General features: G+C 41.1%; 1 protein-coding gene across 26 annotated transcripts in view; it reads left to right on the forward strand.

Annotated features, from left to right (window-relative positions):
* Positions 1 to 20,230, forward strand: part of LARP4 (La ribonucleoprotein domain family member 4) — an 84,355-nt gene that overhangs the window by 36,216 nt on the left and 27,909 nt on the right. For 24 of the 26 annotated variants that reach the window (XM_025401774.1, XM_025401783.1, XM_025401772.1 and 21 more), the window contains 4 exons: positions 1,218 to 1,354; positions 3,931 to 4,034; positions 6,947 to 7,057; positions 8,107 to 8,160. In XM_025401774.1, the coding sequence (XP_025257559.1) occupies positions 1,218 to 1,354; positions 3,931 to 4,034; positions 6,947 to 7,057; positions 8,107 to 8,160 (406 nt within the window). The remainder of the gene's footprint in view (positions 1 to 1,217; positions 1,355 to 3,930; positions 4,035 to 6,946; positions 7,058 to 8,106; positions 8,161 to 20,230) is intronic. The other 2 variants (XM_025401769.1, XM_025401770.1) reach the window with 1 other exon arrangement.

Raw genomic sequence — 20,230 nt, forward strand, 5'->3', positions numbered from 1 at the left:
TTTGCGAGGCTGAGGCGGGAAAATTGCTTGACCCCAGGTGGCAGAGGTTGCAGCGTGCCGAGATCGCGCCATTGCACTCCAGCCTGGGCAACAAGAACAAAACTCCCCCTCAACAACAACAACAACAACAAAATGCACACATTAAGAAATGGAAAATCCGGCCGGGCGCGGTGGCTCACGCCTGTAATCCCAGCACTTTGGGAGGCTGAGGCAGACGGATCACGAGGTCAGGAGATCAAGACCATCCTGGCTAACACAATGGAACCCTGTCTCTACTAAAAATACAAAAAATTAACCGGGCAAGATGACGGGCGCCTTTAGTCCCAGCTACTCGGGAGGCTGAGGCAGGAGAATGGCATGAACCCGGGAGGTGGAGCTTGCAGTGAGCAGATATCGCCACCGCATTCCAGCCTGGGCGACAGAGTGAGACTCTGTCTCAGAAAAAAAAAAAAAAAGAAAAAAGAAAATCCTTCTTGAGTCAATTCACAGTTCAGCTACAGTTTTTATCATGCATATTCTAATATCACTGAAGTATTTATAAGATGGAACTCTGCTGTATGTAATGTTTTGTTAAAATGCTACTTGTAATATTAAACCTCTTTATATATCAGTATAATTGTCCAATATTGTGCTGGATGTGTTTGGGAATTGAGATACTGTAAAAGTTATATTAACTAATGTGTATATATATATATATATATTTTTTTTTTTTTTTTTTTTTTTGAGACGGAGTCTCGCTCTGTCGCCCAGGCTGGAGTGCGGTGGCGCGATCTCGGCTCACTGCAAGCTCCACCTCCCGGGTTCACGCCATTCTCCCGCCTCAGCCTCCGAGTAGCTGGGACTACAGGCGCCCGCCACCACGCCCGGCTAGTTTTTTTTTTGTATTTTTAGTAGAGACGGGGTTTCACCATGTTAGCCAGGATGGTCTCGATCTCCTGACCTCGTGATCCACCCGCCTCGGCCTCCCAAAGTGCTGGGATTACAGGCTTGAGCCACCGCGCCCGGCCTAATGTGTATATATATTACACTAATATGTTTTGAATTGAACACTTTTAACAACTTTTTAGAGTTCATTGAAAAGTTTAGTGTTATTTCTGATAAAATAATCTTATTTCCATGCATTTAAAAAGTAGAGAAAAGGAGTAAGATACCTCTTCTCGTTAGGTGCTTTTTAATAATTGCTTGTTTTATAGGACTATTTTGTTTGTTCTTTTCAGAGAAAATTTGTCAAAGGATCTTTACTTGATATCTCAAATGGATAGTGATCAGTTCATCCCAATTTGGACAGTTGCCAACATGGAAGAAATAAAAAAGTTGACTACAGACCCTGATCTAATTCTTGAAGTGTTAAGATGTATGTAAAAATACCTTTTAGCTTTTTTGTTTTAATTTTAAACGTTAAATGTTATTTTGACTTCTGATCATATAGATAATTATATTTTACTGCCCCCACCACCACCTTATTTTGTTGTTTTGTTCCAAATTATCTCTCTTTGTTTTTTGTTTTCAGGGGTAGTGGTGAAGGACAGGGTCTCACTCTGTCACTCAAGCGGGAGTGTGGTGGTGCAAATCGCAGCTCACTGCAACTTCAAACTCCCGGGCTCAAGCCATCCTTCTACCTCTTAGCCCTCCAAGTTACTGGGACCCCAGGCACACACCACCACATCCGGCTAATCTTTAAATTTTTTTTATAGAGGTGGGGTCTTGGTATGTTCCCCAGGCTGGTCTTAAGTTCATTGGCTGAGTCAGTCCTCCCACCTTGGCCTCTCAAGCCTTATCTTTGTTTTTACTGACTGGTGTGTCTATAAGCCACCACCCACCTCAGTTTTACCTTTATTTTTACTGACTGGGGTGTGTGTGTGGGGGTGTGTGTGTGTGTGTGTATGCGTGTGTGTGTGTGTGTACATGTATATCCCGCTCAGCCTCCCAAAATGTTGGGATTACAGGTGTGAGCCACCACGCCCAGCCTATATACAGCTTCTGTAACAATTCTGCACCTTGGTTGTTTATCATCATGCCCACTTAAGAAGTATAAGCAATTAAGTCTCATTTTTCTGGAGTGTTAGATAAATATGTGTCATTATCACACAACCTTTAAAACATCTCTTTCAAGTTTTTGAACCCAAATAAGTACATTTTTCATCACAGTTCAGTACACACCATGTACCTCCACCCGACTGAAATATTTGTAACAAACTTGTTTCTAATTTTACAACCTACTAATGAGTTGCTATGGGCAGTTTGACAAATACTGCTCTGAAATTTGGTAATGAATTTTTATTTCTTTTTTTTTTTTTTTTTTTTTTTGAGATGGAGTCTCGCCCTGTTGCCCAGGCAGGAGTGCAGTGGTGCGATTTGGGCTCACTGCAAGCTCCGGCTCCTGGGTTCATGCCATTCTCCTGTCTCAGCCTCCCAGTGGCTGGGATTACAGGCGCTTGCCACCATGCCCGGCTAATTTTTTGTATTTTTAGTAGAGACGGGATTTCACCGTGTTAGCCAGGATGGTCTCGATCTCCTGACCTCGTGATCCGCCCGCCTTGGCCTCCCAAAGTGCTGGGATTACAGGCATGAGCCACCGCACCCGGCCGAATTTTTATTTCTTGATTGAAGCTTTAAGAATTTTTGGTCGTGCGCGGTGGCTCAAGCCTGTAATCCCAGCACTTTGGGAGGCCGAGGCGGACGGATCACCAAGTCAGGAGATCGAGACCATCCTGGCTAACACTGTGAAACCCCGCCTCTACTAAAAATACAAAAAAAAGAAATTAGCCGGGCGTGGTGGCAGTCTCCTGTAGTCCCAGCTACTCCGGAGGCTGAGGCGGGAGAATGGCCTGAACCTGGGAAGCGGAGCTTGCAGTGAGCCGAGATCGCGCCACTGGGGGCAACAGAGCGAGACTCCGTCTCAAAAAAAAAATTTTTTTTTTGCTGGATTTTATGTCTTGTATGTATTTCTTGGTTCAGTATTTGGTAACCTCTTAAGAGTGGGTTTTGTTAACTATTTCACTGAATAAAGCAGATCTTCACTTTTATGAGAGATGTGTTTCTGAAAATGTTTAGAAGTTAAATATAGCAAGTCTGATAATAGACTTACATTGGAATAGATTTCCATTTCCAGAGGATTACAAACATTTATGGAATCTCTGATTGGTTTGTAGGTACATCGTTTCTTAAAATGACCCAGTCTTGTCTACATTAAAAGTTGGCAAAGAGAGGCAGAATCTCCCACCTGTTTAGGTTGGAACTTGGCATGCTATCACCCTTAACTGCTTGTTTTATTCTGTCTATTTGCCTGCTTATGGAGATCTGGTATATTAACTCCATGAAGGGACTAGAAATAAAAGTTTTGGCTATTTGCTACTATATTTAGTATAATATTTCCTCCTAATCAGCATTTAAAAGATGGCTTTTGGGACTCTGTAGTAGTATGCAAGATTAAGTAAGTTGACATCCTGGATAGCTTATAATTTGAGTATAGTTCTTGGTTTAAGGGCTTCTTGAACTTTAATCTTAGGAAGAATTTCTTCACATATCAGATTTCATTACATTCCTCAGCATAGTGTTTTGCCAATGAAAGTACACTAATTTCTGTTAACATTCATTTGTTATCTCCTCAATGAAGAATTTGGTTATTATATACAAGAAATTTGCCTTACTAGATATATGTTTTATGCTCCCTGAAGGCAGTGCCAAAGTTAGAGTAAGTACTCTGAATATTTTTTTCAGTGAATAACATTTGACAGTGGACTTTACATATAAATCTCCAAAAAAATTGTCATACCTATAATCTTTGATTCTACAACTTAGTTTCTTTAAGATATTAACCCAGCCTCTGCAAATTTACTCAGCTGGAAATTAAAATGAATAGTTTTTTAATGGCATTAATAATATCATTATTTGTCACTTTTGAATGATACCCTTTCTTTTAAATTTCAGCTTCTCCCATGGTGCAAGTTGATGAGAAGGGTGAGAAAGTGAGACCAAGTCATAAGCGTTGTATTGTAATTCTTAGAGAGATTCCTGAAACAACACCAATAGAGGTAAATTATTAATAATTGTTAACGCTAAATGTTCTCTGTTTAAATTGAAAGAGGTTCTTCTGCTTTCCGTGGCAAAGAAAAGAAATTGAAAGAGGTACACAAGCAAAGCGTAAGCCAGTGCCTTCATCAGTTACTGTGAAAAGGTTAAATATTAATTTGTTTCATTAATTCTGAAGTACTAGTATGGTATAGGGGAAGGAAAAGATATAATTCTGTTTTCTTAGAAGGGTAGACAAAGTGTTGCAGTGAAACATTCTGAATTTACTAGATTGATTCAGTGGCAACTAATATATAAATAGGCTATTTTGGGAACTTGAGAATTCATCTGTAAGAATGAATAACTAGATTTTGATTAAGGATTCAGGAGGCAAGGCTGGGTGCAGTGGCTCACACCTGTAATCCCAGCACTTTGGGAGGCTGAGGCGGGTGGATCACGAGGTTGGGAGATAGAGACCATCCTGGCTAACATGGTGAAACCCCGTCTCTACTAAAAATCAAAAAATTAGCTGGGCGTGGTGGTGGGCCCCTATAGTCCCAGCTACTTGGGAGGCCGAGGCTGGAGAATGGTGTGAACCTGGGAGCTTGTAGTGAGCTGAGATCGCGCCACTGCACTCCAGCCTGGGCTACAGAACGAGACTCTGTCTCAAAAAAAAAAGGGGGGGGATTAAGGCGGCAGGACTAACCCTATTGTTCAGCAAAATATTATATAAAGCAAAGTTGCAGTCATAAAGATGGTATGGTACACATACCAGAATAAAATAATATTTGAATGAAACATTGTAATCAATTTGACAGTTAGATTCTGCCAGTTATTACTTTGCAGTTATTTAAAGCCAAAGGTTTTATTATCTGTTTTACTGATGAAGTAACTGATAGTTAGGCTGGTTGCATAGTTTGCTCAAGGACATAAGGGCTCTTAAATGACAGGAGTTTGGGTTTGAACATAATCTCTCTGATTCTAAAGTCCATGTTTCATAATCACTGTGTCACAGAGCTTCATATTAAGTTGCCATGATAAGGTGATATATATTAAAGAAGATGAGGATTAGTTAGTAACTGACGTTGTAATTGATTAGCTATTTAGAATAGAATTTTATTTTATTTTATTTTTTGAGACAGGGTTTCAGTCTGTCACCCAGGGTGAAGTGCAGTGGCACAGTCACAGCTTACTGTAGCCTTGACCTCATGGGCTCAAGCGATCCTCTCACCTCAGCCTCCTGAGTGGTTGGGACTACTGGCGCATGCCACCATTCCTGGCTAATTTTTGTACTTTTTTGTAGAGATAGGGTTTTGCCATGTTACCCAGGCTGTTCTCAAGGCCCTGGGCTCAAGCAGTCTGTGCACCTTGGCCTCCCAAAGTGTTGGCATTACAGCCGTGAGCCATTGTGTCCTATTTCATTATCTTTTTTACAGTTATTATAATTCATATTCTGAATACATAAGGAGTTCATACACATGAAAAACAGTAAAACAAGGCACCAAATGTTTTGTTGGGTTTTCAAGTTTTTTGTTTTTTGCTTTTAAATTTTTTTTTCATGTTAAAAAAGAAGTTTTTCCTCAATCAATGGTTTTCTGTGACAGGGTCTTGCCGTGTCACTAAGGGTGTAGTACAAGTGATACGATCATAGTTCATTGCAGCCTCAAACTCCTTGGCTCAAGCAATCCTCCTACCTCAGCCTCCCAAGTAGCTGTGACTACAGGAGCCAGCCACCATGCGCAGCCAATTTTTACTTTTTTTTTGGTAAAGACAGTGTCTGGCTATGTTGTCTAGGCTCGTCCTGAACTCAAGCAATTCTCCTCAGTCTCCCAAAGTGCTGAGATTACAGAAGTGAGCCACTGAGCTCTCGGGCTGCATTTGACCTTTGCTATTTCAGTAGATATTTTCTTTCCTTCTGTTACTTTTTTTTTTTTTTTTTTTGTAAATATAGACGGAGTCTAGCTCTGTCGCCCAGGCTGGAGTGCAGTGGCGTGATCTTGGCTCACTGCAAGCTCTGCCTCCCGGGTTCACACCATTCTCCTGCCTCAGCCTCCCGAGTAGCTGGGACTACAGGCGCCCGCCACCACGCCTGGCTAATTTTTTGTATTTTTAGTGGAGATGGGGTTTCACCGTGTTAGCCAGGATGGTCTCGATCTCCTGACCTTGTGATCTGCCCGCCTCGGCCTCCCAAATTGCTGGGATGACAGGCCTGAGCCATCGCGCCTGGCCTGTTACTTCTTAAGTATACTTAATGTTCACTTAACTTTTTTTTTTTAATCTTCTTTCAATCCATTAACAGTTTTACCATTTTAAGTTTTATAGTCACCCTTTTTCTGAATCCATGTAGCTGTCAGAGTTTCTGTTTACATTTATACTAATTATGGAAAAAAGAAGATATATTTGCACATTAACTCACATGTATGTTGTAAGCAAAGCATCTGGATTAAATGAGAATGCATGAAAATTTTTATTGCCTAGAAAATGTTAATGAAGGATATCACTTGTCCTGTGGCAGGCCAGAAAGGAAAAGGACAGGGGAGATTTCACTATAAGGAGCATTTAGCTTGCCAGTGGAAGTGAAATACTTATGCTTTGCTGATCGTAAAATAAATCATCCCAAAATCATGTACAAAATACATCTCCTGGCCAAATGGAGTGGCTCGTGCCTATAATCTCACCACTTTGGGGTGCTCAGGTGGAAGGATCGCTTGCATCCAGGAGTTTGAGACCAGACTCAAATATATCTCCTATTAACTCTATTTGTTTTGGAACACAGCCTATCCTCAGTAGAAAAATGGGCAAAAGTTAACAAGTGAAGTGATAGAAAGGACCAAAAACATGAAGATATGCTTAACATTACTAGTAAATAAACAAGCAAAAAATGCCATTTATTGATGTATTTTTTAGAGTTAACTAATTTTCTTTTTCTTTTTAGGAAGTGAAAGCTTTGTTCAAAAGTGAAAACTGCCCCAAAGTGATAAGCTGTGAATTTGCACACAATAGCAACTGGTATATCACTTTCCAGTCAGACACAGATGCACAACAGGTAAGAAGAAAACAGTTTTCTGATACAGGTCCATCCTAGTGGCAAAATAAGTAGTGGTATATTTTAATTGAGAAAATGTGTGTTTACACTGATGTTTATCAAGATTAGTGAGTACCTTGATTTACCTTTTTGCTTTTGCTCAATTGATGTCCTTTTTGATCATCTTCCTAAAGTTTTTCAGTTTTGATTTAGGAAGTTTTCTGGTCGATAAGAATGTTAACGTAACAGTTTTAAAATTAACATAGGGATTGAGAACTATGTACCCAGTGGTATTTTTAGTACATAATAGGTCTGCAATAAATAAAATTCTTGGAATTTTGACTTGATGATTTTATTCTTTTTTTTTTTTTTTGAGACGGAGTCTCGCTCTGTCGCCCGGGCTGGAGTGCAGTGGCGTGATCTCGGCTCACTGCAAGCTCCGCCTCCCGGGTTCACGCCATTCTCCTACCTCAGCCTCCCGAGTAGCTGGGACTACAGGCGCCCGCCACCTCGCCCGGCTAGCTTTTTGTATTTTTTTTTAGTAGAGACGGGGTTTCACCGTGTTAGCCAGGATGGTCTCGATCTCCTGACCTCGTGATCCGCCCGTCTCGGCCTCCCAAAGTGCTGGGATTACAGGCTTGAGCCACCGCGCCCGGCCGATGATTTTATTCTTAATTGTTAACATGTTTTAAAGAGAAATAATCCTTTAAAACACAAATATATCTATGATAAGAGTGTTTAAAAATCACTCACAGATTTTTGTTTTTTAAAACAATTTAGTAGAAAGTTGTCTGATCATTTTTAAATTGGTTTCTGGGGATATTTTGGGTCTGTTTTCAATCTTAAGGCATTTTTTTCTGCAGTAATCCATGGTGGCTTTTCTACAATAAATATGAACTGTGGTTGAGAAGGCCTTATATTTTTACTTTTTCATTCCCTGTCCACCTGCACAGTGGAATCACCTACATAGTTTTGTTTTTATAGTTTAATACTAAACTCTCAACATAATAAAGATGACTTTACTGAAATGTTTGGATGCTAATGAAAGTTTTCTTGTGCTTTGTTAACAGGCTTTTAAATACTTAAGAGAAGAAGTTAAAACATTTCAGGGCAAGCCAATTATGGTAAGAAATAGAGATCAGTGTGAAACCAGAACAGGTTTTGGTTTCTCTGTATGAGAATTTTAAAAATACAGACAGATAATGTTTTATAAAAACCCATAGTGACTTTTAAAAAGTATCTGACTTGGGCTGGGCATGGTGGCTCACGCCTGTAATCCCAGCACTTTGTGAGTCCAAGGCAGGCAGATTGCTTGATGCCAGGAGTTTGAGACCAGCCTTGCCAATATGATGAAACCTTGTCTCTACTAAAAATAGAAAAAAATAGCCGGGTGTGGTGGCACATGCCTGTAATTCCAGCTACTTGAGAGGCTGAGGCAGGAGAATTGCTTCAACCCGGGAGGCATAGGTTGCAGTGAGCAGAGATTGTACCTCTGCAGTCCAGCCTGGGCGACAGAGCAAGACCTTGTCTCAAAAACAACAGCAGCAACAACAAAAACAAATTTCTGGCTTCTATTATGTGCTACTTCAGAAAATTCTTTGATAAATCTTAAAAATACTTTGTCTACAGCAATTCTTTACAAAGGGGTAACTTCAAATAGCGTGAATTTTAATTAGATGCTGATTTACAACATATGAGATAATTCCAGATCTCAAAATGAGCAATAGGAATAATTTTAGTAACAGAGATGAAAAATATTCACAGTACTTTCAACCTTATCTCAATTAACTGCATCACTACGTTAACATACAACCATTTGGGAACCTAGGCATTGTCACTGACACTTGATCACTGTCTTTATATGTCTGGTCTGTTCTCAGGTCCTGTGAAAATGCTTTCCAAAAATCTCCCATTGTTTAGGCTTGAACACTTGGAGTAGCCTCTTAACTGCTGTGTTAACAATTTTTTCCCCCCTTAACAATCTGTTCTTCACATTGCTACCAGAGCTAGTGTTCTAAACTATAATCCAGTAACATACACTTAGTTTGACTTGATCCTCATTCCCTGTGTGCTGTAGTTATTCTTATTTGTAAATGTAATACATTATTCTTACTAATTCCTCTGTGTTGAACTCTTACTGTGTGTCACTTTCTGTTTTAAGCACTTTACATGTATTGACTCATTTAATCCTTACAAGAACCTAATGAAGAAAACCTAATGTTTTCTTCAGTTTACTAGTGAGGATAATAAGACACGAGGGTAACCTCCCCAGTTTCACATAACTAGTAAGTGGAAGAACTAGGATAACAGTGACTTAGATTTATTAAGAGGTTCTAAGAACTTATCATATTTAAATCTCATTATTGCTGTGAAATAGGTGGGATTATTAGTTTCCATATTACAGATGAGGCTATTTTCTAGTTGTCATTCTACTTCCTCTGTCTATGATGTTCTTCTCCCTTTTATCTTTCCTTGCTTTGATGCTTTTATAAAGATATTCTCCTGAGTCATCTTAATAGCTTTAAAGTCTTAAAGTATTTCAGAAGTGGGTCTTTGGTATATCTGGAATTAATTTTATATATAGTATAAGATAAGATAAGAATCTAGTTCTATCTTTTTCCCATATATGGACAGACTTTTATCTCAACACTTAATTTTTTGTCATTTCTAGTCTTCTGCAACTTGTGTGTAATGGCACAGCTATGAGATTTGTTTCAGATTCTTTGTTTTCTTTGAGTTCTGCTTCCCTGAACCAATATGGCTGTTTTGTTTTTGAGACTGGGGTTTCTTTCTCTCTGTCACCTAGGCTCAAGTGCAGTGGCATATGATCACAGCTCACTGCTGCCTCAACCCCTCAGGCTCAAGTGATAGTCCCACCTCAGCCTCCCAAGTAGCTGAGACCACAGATGCACACCATCTTGCCTGGCTAATTTTTAAATTTTTGGTAGAGTTGGGGTCTCACTATGTTGCCCAGGCTGGTCTCAAACTGAACAATCCTTCCATCTCAGCCTCCCAAAGTGCTGGGATTACAGATGTGAGCCACCACACTGTGATTGCATTCCTGGATATCACTGTTCTATGTTATTTATTTTTATTTTCTTTATTTATTTTTGAGATGGCGTTTCACTCTTACCGCCCAGGCTGGAGTGCAGTGGCACGATCTCAGCTCACTGCAACCTCCTCCTCCTGGGTTCAAGCGATTCTGCTACCTCACCCTCCGGCGTAGCTGGGATTACGGGCGCCTGATACCACGCCCAGCTAATTTTTGTATTTTTAGTAGAGACGGGGTTTCGCCATGTTTACCAAGCTGCTCTCGAACTCCTGACCTCAAGTGATCCACCCACCTCGGCCTCCCAAAGTGCTGGGATTACAGGTGTGAGCCACCTTGCCTGGCCAGATATCACTGTTTTAATTATCATCATTTTACAATATCCTTATTTACTTCTGCTAGTTCTTTGTCCTTGACCTTGTTTTTCAGGATTGTCTTGGCTCTTCTTAGATCATTACATTTTCACACAACTTTAGAATATTTGTCTAGTTCCAGCAAACAACCAAACAAAATCTATAATGGACTTAATGAAATTCTATTCAATTTATTGGTTAAATTGGGGACAGTTGGCTGTTTTAGCCTGCATTATTCATTATTATGGTAACTATTATGTATTTCAGTGTTAAGTCATTTTTACTGCTTTAAAATCATGTTGGTTGCTTTTTCTTGATATCTTACTGATTTTTTTTAATGTTTTAATGTCTGCAGGTAATCACTATTTTGATTATTCCTTATACCTTCATTTCTTATTTCTATTGCTTGTGCTGGGGGTCTCAGGTATAGTAGTAAAAACACAAATATTTTATTTTAAGTAATGTTTTTCTCTGCCATTTTAGTTTTTCTTTATGCTTCTTTTGATGCGCCATCCCATAGCAACGTAAGTTGCAAGAAAATTCACATTAACTTTTATACCATTTATTAAAATCAAATGACCTAACACCTGGAAAGACAGGTGCAGAAGCAAGGAATGCTATACTCCAATCCTGGTGGTGCTTTCTGCCATCAGCGGTTGTATCTTGAGTATGTCAGGCCAACCTGTAAGGTTCTGGTTTGTCTCTTTGTAGTGTCCATGCTCTTCATTTCTAAAGTTCTGTAACTTAGAAGTGATTACATTGCAGGAAAGGGGCCTTAAGTGGATAATGTTTATCCACCTGTTTCCTAATTTATTGATGATTTCATTAAGAGGCAGTGATTCATTCTGTTTCAATTGTGATTTCTATGCCTGACAATAACTGGTATCAGTTCCCTTCAGCCTAAGGGACTTCCATTAGTGTTTGTTACACTACCAACCAGCAAAGAATTCTCTTAGTTTTTCCTTAACTAAAAATGTCTGATATTTCACACTCTTTTTTGTTTGTTTGTTTTTTTGAGACAGGGTCTTGCTGTATCACCCAGGCTGGAGTGCAGTGGTACAGTCTCGATTCACTGCAGCCTCCTCCGCCTCAGCACTCACCCCCTGCCCCATTTAGCTGCAACTATAGGTGCATGCCACCACGCCCAGCTAATTTTTCTATTTTTCAGTAGAGAAGGAGTTTTGCTGTGTCTTCCAGGTTGGTCTCTAACTCCTGAGGGCAAGCGATCCCCCCACTAAGGCCTCTCAAAGTGTTGAGACTACAGACATGAGCCACTCTGCTCAGCATTTGTGATGGGTATTTTCCATGGATACAGAACGCAGGGATGACAGCTAAAATTATTTTCCATTCTTTTAAGATACGTTCTGGACTCTTATTTCTGATGAGATGTTCACCATCATTCATATGGTTGTTCTCCTATATATGTGTCCTTTTTCTTTGCCTGCTGTCAAGATGTTTTATTTTTGGTTTCCAGTAGGTTGGCTATGGTATGTCTAGTATGGTTTTACTTATCATACATGGGAAATACTAAACTTCTTGGCTCTGTATGTTGATATTCTTCACTGCATTTAGGGAATTTCCAGATGCTTGCCAAAAATTTTTTCTGCCCTCTTTTCTCCTTTCTTTTTTTGATATTCCAATTTTGTATGTTGGACTGATTGATGTCACTGAGATTCTGTTCATTTTTCTTCAACCTGTTTTTGTTGCTTTTGTTCTCCAGATAGGATAGTTTCTGTGGATTTGGGTTCATCTTTAAGTTCACCGAACTTTTCTTTTGCTGTCCCCAGTGTGATAGGACTGTCTAGTGAATATTTTAGATGCTGTATTCTAGAGTTTCCATTTTAAAAAACATTTCTTCTCTCTCTGTTGTGATTTCTCCTTAATTTCAATTTATTAGAAACATAAATGTTATCCATGAATACATGTACTTGAAAGAGCTGTATTAAAATCTTTGTCTGCAGTTTAACATCTGAGTCATCTTGGAGTCCTTATTTTCACTCCCATTTTTTGATTCTTTATCAGCTGCAGTTCCATGCCCTGAAATAGTTCTTTCATTGCTGTTTTCTTCTTTTTTTTTTTTTTTGAGATGGAGTCTGGCTCTGTCACCCAGGCTGGAGTGCAGTGGCACGAACTCGGCTGACTGCAAGCTCCACCTCCCAGGTTCACGCCATTCTCCTGCCTCAGCCTCCTGAGTAGCTGGGACTACAGGTGCCCGCCATCACGCTCGACTAATTTTTTTGTGCGTGTTTTTTAGTAGGGACGGGGTTTCACCGTGTTAGCCAGGATGGTCTCGATCTCCTGACCTCATGATCTGCCCTCGGCCTCCCAAAGTGCTAGAATTACAGGCGTGAGGCACTGCGCTCGGCCAAGTGCTGTTTTCTTGACTAGTGGACTCTGTGTGTGTGTGTGTGTGTGTGTGTGTGTGTGTGTGTGTGTGTGTGTTTTTAGACGGAGTCTCGCTCTGTTGTCCAGGCCGGAGTGCAGTGGAGTGATCTCGGCTCACCACAACCTCTGCCTCCTGGGTTTCAAGCGATTCTCCTGCCTCAGCTCGGCTAATTTTTGTATTTTTAGTAGAGACGGGGTTTCACTATGTTGACCAGGCTGGTCTTGAACTCCTGACCTTGTGATCCGCCCGCCTCGGCCTCCCAAAGTACTGGGATTGGAGGCGTGAGCCACCACACCCGGTCTAGTGGAGTATGTTTTTAAAATAATGCTGTTTACTTGATTTTAGTTCCTTAGGGGACATTTTAACATTAAAGTGTACTATAATGTATGACATTACTTAGGTAAAAACAATAGCCATAGTTATTATTTAGGTCTTGTTAAAGTCCGTTTGTCAAGGTTGGCCATAATTGATTTCTTATTGTTTGACTGGTTGCAATTTTAGGAGCGGAGGAGGGTTCCTGGCCTATGATTGTAAGAATCATAGAATGTATCTTTCATACATTCATGGAAGTGGTAATTTTATGCTTTCACATGTGTTATTTCATTTGATATTCCCAGCAACTTGGTGTGCCTTTGGTTTCTAATCTAACCTTCCTACGTCTTCATATTATATAGCTTGAGCATCCCAAATCCTAAATTTGAATTGCTCCAAAATCAAAAAGGTTTTGAGTACTAACATGCTGCTCAATGGAAATCCTCATTAGAGCCTTTTGGATTTTCGGATTTGGGGTGCTCAACTGGAAAATACAATGCGAATATTCCTAAATACAAAAAAAAAGCTAGTACCAAGCATTTTGGGTAAGGCATACTCAGCCTGTGGTTTTATTAAAAGGGTCAGCAAACATTTTCTTTAAAAAGCCAAACAGTGAATATTATAGATGTTGATGGGCATGTAATTCCTGTTGCAGCAACTTGTAGGGTAAAAGCAGCCACAAGCAATGCATAAAATGGTCTGCTTTATAAATTTACCAAGTGTTAAAGCATTTTTTTCCTTTTTTTTTTTTTTTTTTTTTGAGACAGAGTCTCGTTCTGTCGCCCAGGCTGGAGTGCAGTGGCTGGATCTCAGCTCACTGCAAGCTCCGCCTCCCGGGTTTACGCTATTCTCCTGCCTCAGCCTCCCAAGTAGCTGGGACTACAGGCGCCCGCCACCTCGCCCGGCTAGTTTTTTGTATTTTTTTAGTAGAGACGGGGTTTCACCATGTTAGCCAGGATGGTCTCGATATCCTGACCTCATGATCCGCCCGTCTCGGCCTCCCAAAGTGCTGAGATTACAGGCTTGAGCCACCGCGCCCGGCCATTTTTTTCCTTTTTAATCTTTTTTTTTTTTTGAGACGGAGTCTCGCTCTGTCGCCCAGGCTGGAGTGCAGTGGCCGGATCTCAGCTCACTGCAAGCTCCGCCTCCCGGGTTCACGCCATTCTCCGGCCTCAGCCTCCCGAGTAGCTGGGACTACAGGCGCCCGCCACCTCGCCCGGCTAGTTTTTTGTATTTCTTAATAGAGACGGGGTTTCACCGTGTTAGCCAGGATGGTCTGGATCTCCTGACCTCGTGATCCGCCCGTCTCGGCCTCCCAAAGTGCTGGGATTACAGGCTTGAGCCACCGCGCCTGGCCTCCTTTTTAATCTTAATATAGGAATTTGAAGCATATGAAGATAAAATGGTATAATTAGTTACTGTTTACCCATTATCCAATTTTTTCCCCCAATTTTATTTATTTTATTTTATTTTGTAAAGAGACAGGGTCTCACTTTGTTGTGCAGGCTGGAGTACGGTGTGCGTGATCATAGCACACTGCCACCTTGAACTCCTGGGCTCAAGGGATCCTTCTGCCTTCAGAGTAGCTAATTATTGTTTGTTTGTTTGTTTGTTTTTGTGGAGACAGGGTCTTACTATCTTCCCTGTCTGGTCTCAAACGCCTGACTCAAGTGATTTCCCACGTTGACCTCCCAAAGTGTTGTGATTACAGGCGTGAGCCACTGCGCCCAGCTCTGCACCCCCGCACCCTTTTCTTCCTTTTTTTTTTTTTGAGATGGAGTGTTGCTCTGTCGCCCCGTCTGGAGTGCAGTGGCACAATCTCAGTGCACTGCAGCCTCTTCCTCCCAGGTTCAAGCAGTTCTCTGCCTCAGCCTCCCTAGTAGCTGGGATTACAGGCACCCACCACCATACCTGGCTAATTTTTGTATTTTTAGTAGAGATGGGGTTTCACCATCTTGGACAGGTTGGTCTTGAATTCTTGACCTCATGATCCTCCCGCCTTGGCCTCCCAAAATGCTGGGATTACAGGCGTGAGCCACCATGCCTGGCCCCAGCCTCCAGTTTTTAAATTTTGGCAAAATACACATAAAATTTACTATCTTAACTGTTCTTATTTTTGTTTGTTTTCTTTTCTTTTTCCCCCCATCTTAACTGTTTTTGAGTGTACGGTTTAGTGCTATTAAATACATTCACAATGATTTGCAGCTATCACTGCCATCTATCTCCAGAACTCTTCTTATAAGACTGAAACTCTATAGATGTTACCCAATTTTAACAGTTAGTGGAAAATGGCCATTCTTATTTCCTCTATATTCCCACTCATTTCTCCACAACCCCAGTCATCTTGAAGCAAATTTCAACCTTAATTTCAGATTTCATCTATAAATAAATTAAAATTTGTATCTCTAACAAGAAGGATTCTTTCCCTTTTTTTGAGACGGAGTCTTGCTCTTTCGCCCAGGCTGGAGTGAAGTGATGTGGTCTCAGCTCAGTGCAACCTCTGTCCCCCTGGGTTCAAGCAATTCTCCTGCTTCAGCCTCCTGAGTAGCTGGGATTACAGGCACCCACCACCACGCCTGGCTAATTTTTGTATTTTTAGTAGAGACGGGGTTTCATCATTTTGGCCAGCTGGTCTCAAACTTCTAACCTCAGGAGATCTGCCTGCCTCGGCCTCCCAAAGTGCTTAGGATTACAGGCGTGAGCCACTGCACCCAGCTGGGATTCTTTAATACCTGGTGACAGTATCATCATTAGACTTTAAAAAATGAACAATGTCTTGAACATCATCAAATAGCTAGTCACTTTTCATATTTTCCTGACTCCTCTTCTTTCTTTTTCTTTTTTCCTCTTTAAAAATCTGGGCCGGGCACTGTGGCTCATGCCTGTAATTCCAGCACTTTGGCTGGGCTGATGCAGGCAGATCACATGAGGCCAGGAGTTCCAGACCAGCATGGCCAACATGGTGAAACCCTGTCTCTGCTAAAAATACAAAAATATTTAGCCAGGCTTTGTGACTTAGGCCTGTAGTCCTAGCTACTCAGGAGGCTGAGGCCCGAGAATCACTTGATCCTTGGAGAAGGAGGTTTCAGTGAGCCAAGATCACACCACTGCACCCCATCTTCGGTGGCAGAGCAAGACTGTCTCAAAAAAAAAAAGTAAAATTTTAAAAATCTTTAGTTTTTTCCTGTAACTTTGTATTTTTTTCTTTTGGAAGTTTATAGGTAAGATAATCATTATCTGTCTTGCAGAGTTTCTTGGAATATACATTTTGCTGCCTTTATTCTTGAGTGCAGTTTAACATGATTCTCTCTCCCCTCTCCTATTTTTCATGCAAATTGGTAGCTAGATCTTTTTTTCTTTTTCTGTTTTTTAAAGACATGGCTGTCATGGAAAGTAGATAAATAGTGATCTGCCTCCTATATTTCATGCATATTGGTAGCAAGAGGCATGATCAGAACTGGGTTTGATTTTTGGGGCAACAGGGAGGATACAAAAGCTAGCTGGTATGCTCATTGGTCTGTTAATTCATTAGAGATTGCTAAAATTGTGGTATTTATCTATTTTTCGTTTATTAGAAACTCATACTCATCTTCATTACCCTGAGTTACAGGTTCTATGTGAAATCCATGTTACATGCTTGATTCTAGCTTTTATTACCAGTTTTTAAAAGTGTTGATTTTTTAGCCGATTTTTAACTGTTTTTGGTTTTGAATATTTAAATATATTTAAGGTATTTACTGTTCATGTTGATTTTGGCCTCTTTGAATTGACTCCTGAGACCTTTTGCTACGCAGCCATAGCAATCTTTTTTTTCTTTTTTTTTTTTTTTTTTTGAGATGGAGTTGTGCTCTCTTGCCAGACTGAAGTGCAGTGGCACGATCTCAGCTCACTGCAACCTCCGTCTCCCGGGCACAAGCGATTCCCCTGCCTCAGCCTCCCGAGTAGCTGGGACTACAGGTGCACACCACCACACCCAACTAATTTTTTGTATTTTTAGTAGAGAAGTGGTTTCACCATGTTGGCCAGGATGGTCTTGATCTGACTTTGTAATCAGCCCGCCTCAGCCTCCCAAAGTGCTAGGATTACAGGCGTGAGCCACTGCGCCCAGCCAGCCATAGCAGTCTTTACTGGTTACCTTGCTGTGCAGTTTGTCAAGATGTTCCAGGCTCTTGCACGTTTCATGCCAAAGGCCTGGAGTCAACCAGTTCTTTTAAGTCCTTAGGCTACTTTATGGGGAAATGGTATTTTGTGGACCACTACCTAGACACAAGTAGTATTTGTGTTGACTGGTTTTGTCATTGTTTTTAAGCTTTTTTAGACAGAGCTGTTTAGTTTTTATGTTTTAAGACAAAATATAGGTTTGTACTGATGCTTACAATTTAAATTCAGGCTGTATGATTTTCCTTTCTTCTACTTCCTGTCTCCTTTCTCCCATATGAAAATCTCTGAAAAAAATCTGCCTCCTGGGTTCAAGCACCTGTCCTGCTTCAACCTCATGAGTAGCTGGGATTACAGGTGCGCACCACCACACCCAGCTAATTTTTTGTATTTTTTTAGTAGAGATGGGATTTCACCACGTTGGCCAGGTTGGTCTCGACTCCTGACCTCAGGTGATCCACCTGTCTTGGCCTCCCAAAGTGCTAGGATTACAGGCATGAGGCAGTGCGCCTGGCTGCCTTTTCTCCTGTTAATTTTTTTTGACTTAATAGTGTGTTCTGGAAGTCACTTCATAATGGTGTCTAGATCATTCTTTCATTTCTTTTTTATGTTTATGGTACTCAGTTGTTTGGATGTACATGTTGTATTCAACCGTTGATGGACTGTTGAGTTGCTTCTGGGGCCCATAGGTTTCCTCACCTTTTACAATTAGTCAGTAATCATGTGGGTATATTTTTTTCCCATAGCTTTATTAAGTTATTCTATAACTGGCAAATAAAATTGCATACATGCTTTTTGGGTATTGTGAACATTTAAAGTAAGCAATTTTGAATTATATAATACATTATTATTAACTGTCATCACCCTGCTCTCCAGAACTTCTACTAACAGAAACTTTATACCCTGTGAAACATTTCCCCAGTCCCTCCCTTCCCCCATCCCTGGCTTATGGTAACCACTATTATACTGTCTCTATGAGTTCCACCTTGTTAGATTTCAAATACAAGTGAGATCAGGCAGTGTTTGTTTTTGTGTGCCTGCCCTATTTCACTTAGCATAATGTCTTCTAGGTTCCTTCAGGTTGTGACAAATGACAGGATTTCCTTCTTTAAGACTGAATGCGTCTGGGCACAGTGGCTGATGCCTGTAATCCCAGCACTTTGGGAGGCCAAGGGAGGCCAAGGCAGGCGGATCACCTGAGGTCAGGAATTCAAGACCAGCCTGGCCAACATGGTGAAACCCCATCTCTAGTAAAAATATGAAAATCGAGGCTGGGCACAGTGGCTCATGCCTGTAATCCTAGCACTTTGGGAGGCTGAGGCAGGTGGATTGCCTGAGCTCAGGACTTCCAGACCAGCCTGGGCAACACGACGAAACCCTGTCTCTACTAACAATACAAAAAAATTTGCCGGGCATGGCCGCATGCACCTGTAATTCCGGCTACTCAGGAGGCTGAGGCAGGAGAATTGCTAGAACCTGGGAGGTGGAGGTTGCAATGAGCCAAGATCACATCACTGCACTCCAGCCTGGGCGACAGAGCAAGACTCTGTCTAAAACAAAACAAAACAAAACTGAATGGTATTCCAGTGGGTGTGTACACCATGTTTTCTCCATCCGTTCGTTTGCTGTGGACACTGGGTTGTTTCCATGTGTTAGCCACTATAAGTAATGCTGCAACACAGACAGTAGTGCAGACACCCTTCAGCATACTAATTTCACTTCCTTTGGATATACATAGGATTGTTGGATCATATGGTACTTCTATTTTCAACTTTTTTTGACCCAGAGTCTCGCTCTATTGCCCAGGCTGGAGTGCAGTGGCACAATTTCAGCTCACTGCAATCTCATCCTCCCAAGTAGCTGGGATTACAGGCGTATGCCACCATGCCCAGCTGATTTTTGTGTTTTTAGTAGAGACGGGGTTTCACCATGTTGGCCAGGCTGGTCTGGAACTCCCAACCTCAAGTGCTTCGCCTGCCTCGGCCTCTCAAAGTGCTGGGATTACAGGCGCGAGCCACCGTGCCTGGCCTATTTTTAACTTTTTGAGGAACCTCCATACTAGTTTCCATAATGGCTATATGAATTTACCTTCCCAGCAACAGTGTACAAAAGTTCCCTTTCTCCACATCTTCTGTAACACTTATTTTTTTTGTTACACCCATTTTAATAGATGTGAGATGCTATCTTGTGAGTTCAGCTTACATTTCTTTGATGATTAGTGATTTTTGAACATTTTTACATATGCCTGCATTTCTTTTATGAGTGAGTTTAGCATCTCTTTCATATGTTTAAGAGCCATTTGCCTTTTTTTGTTCTGTGAACGCTGTTCATTTCTCTAACCCTTTTTTCTATAGCATTGTTGGGCCTTTTCATGTCTGTTTTTACAATTCGTGTATTAGAGATACTAGTGCCCTTGCCTGTGATGAGCTCTAGTTTACTATTTTGACTTAGCTTTTTGGGAGGTTTTTACTCTGCTTGTTGTTTAGAGACAGGGTCTCATTCTGTTGCCCAGGCTGGAGTGTGGTGGTGCGATTGTAGCTCACTGCAACCTCCAACTCCTTGGCTCAAGCAGTCCTCCCCACTCTGCCTCCCAAGCAGCTAGGACTACAGGTTGCACACCACCATGCCCAGCTTTTTTTTTTTTTTTTTTCTTGTAAGAGATGGGTCTCGCTTGGTACCCAGGGTGGCCTTGAACTCCTGGGCTCATGCAATCCTACCCCCTTGGCCTCTGAAAGTGCTCGGGTTACAGGTGTGAGGCAGCACACCTGGTTATTTTGACATGTGTTTGTGGCAGGGGGGTTTTACCTTGTTTACTATGGTTTTTATACCATGAAAACATTTTATTAATGATTAATTAAAGCTGTCATTTTCTTTTCTTTTGTTCTACTGATTCTACCATAGGCAGAAATAGTATAGTCATGTAAAATATATGTTAA

This window comes from Theropithecus gelada, chromosome 11, assembly GCF_003255815.1.
Source record: "Theropithecus gelada isolate Dixy chromosome 11, Tgel_1.0, whole genome shotgun sequence".
Taxonomy (NCBI): Eukaryota; Metazoa; Chordata; class Mammalia; order Primates; family Cercopithecidae; genus Theropithecus; species Theropithecus gelada.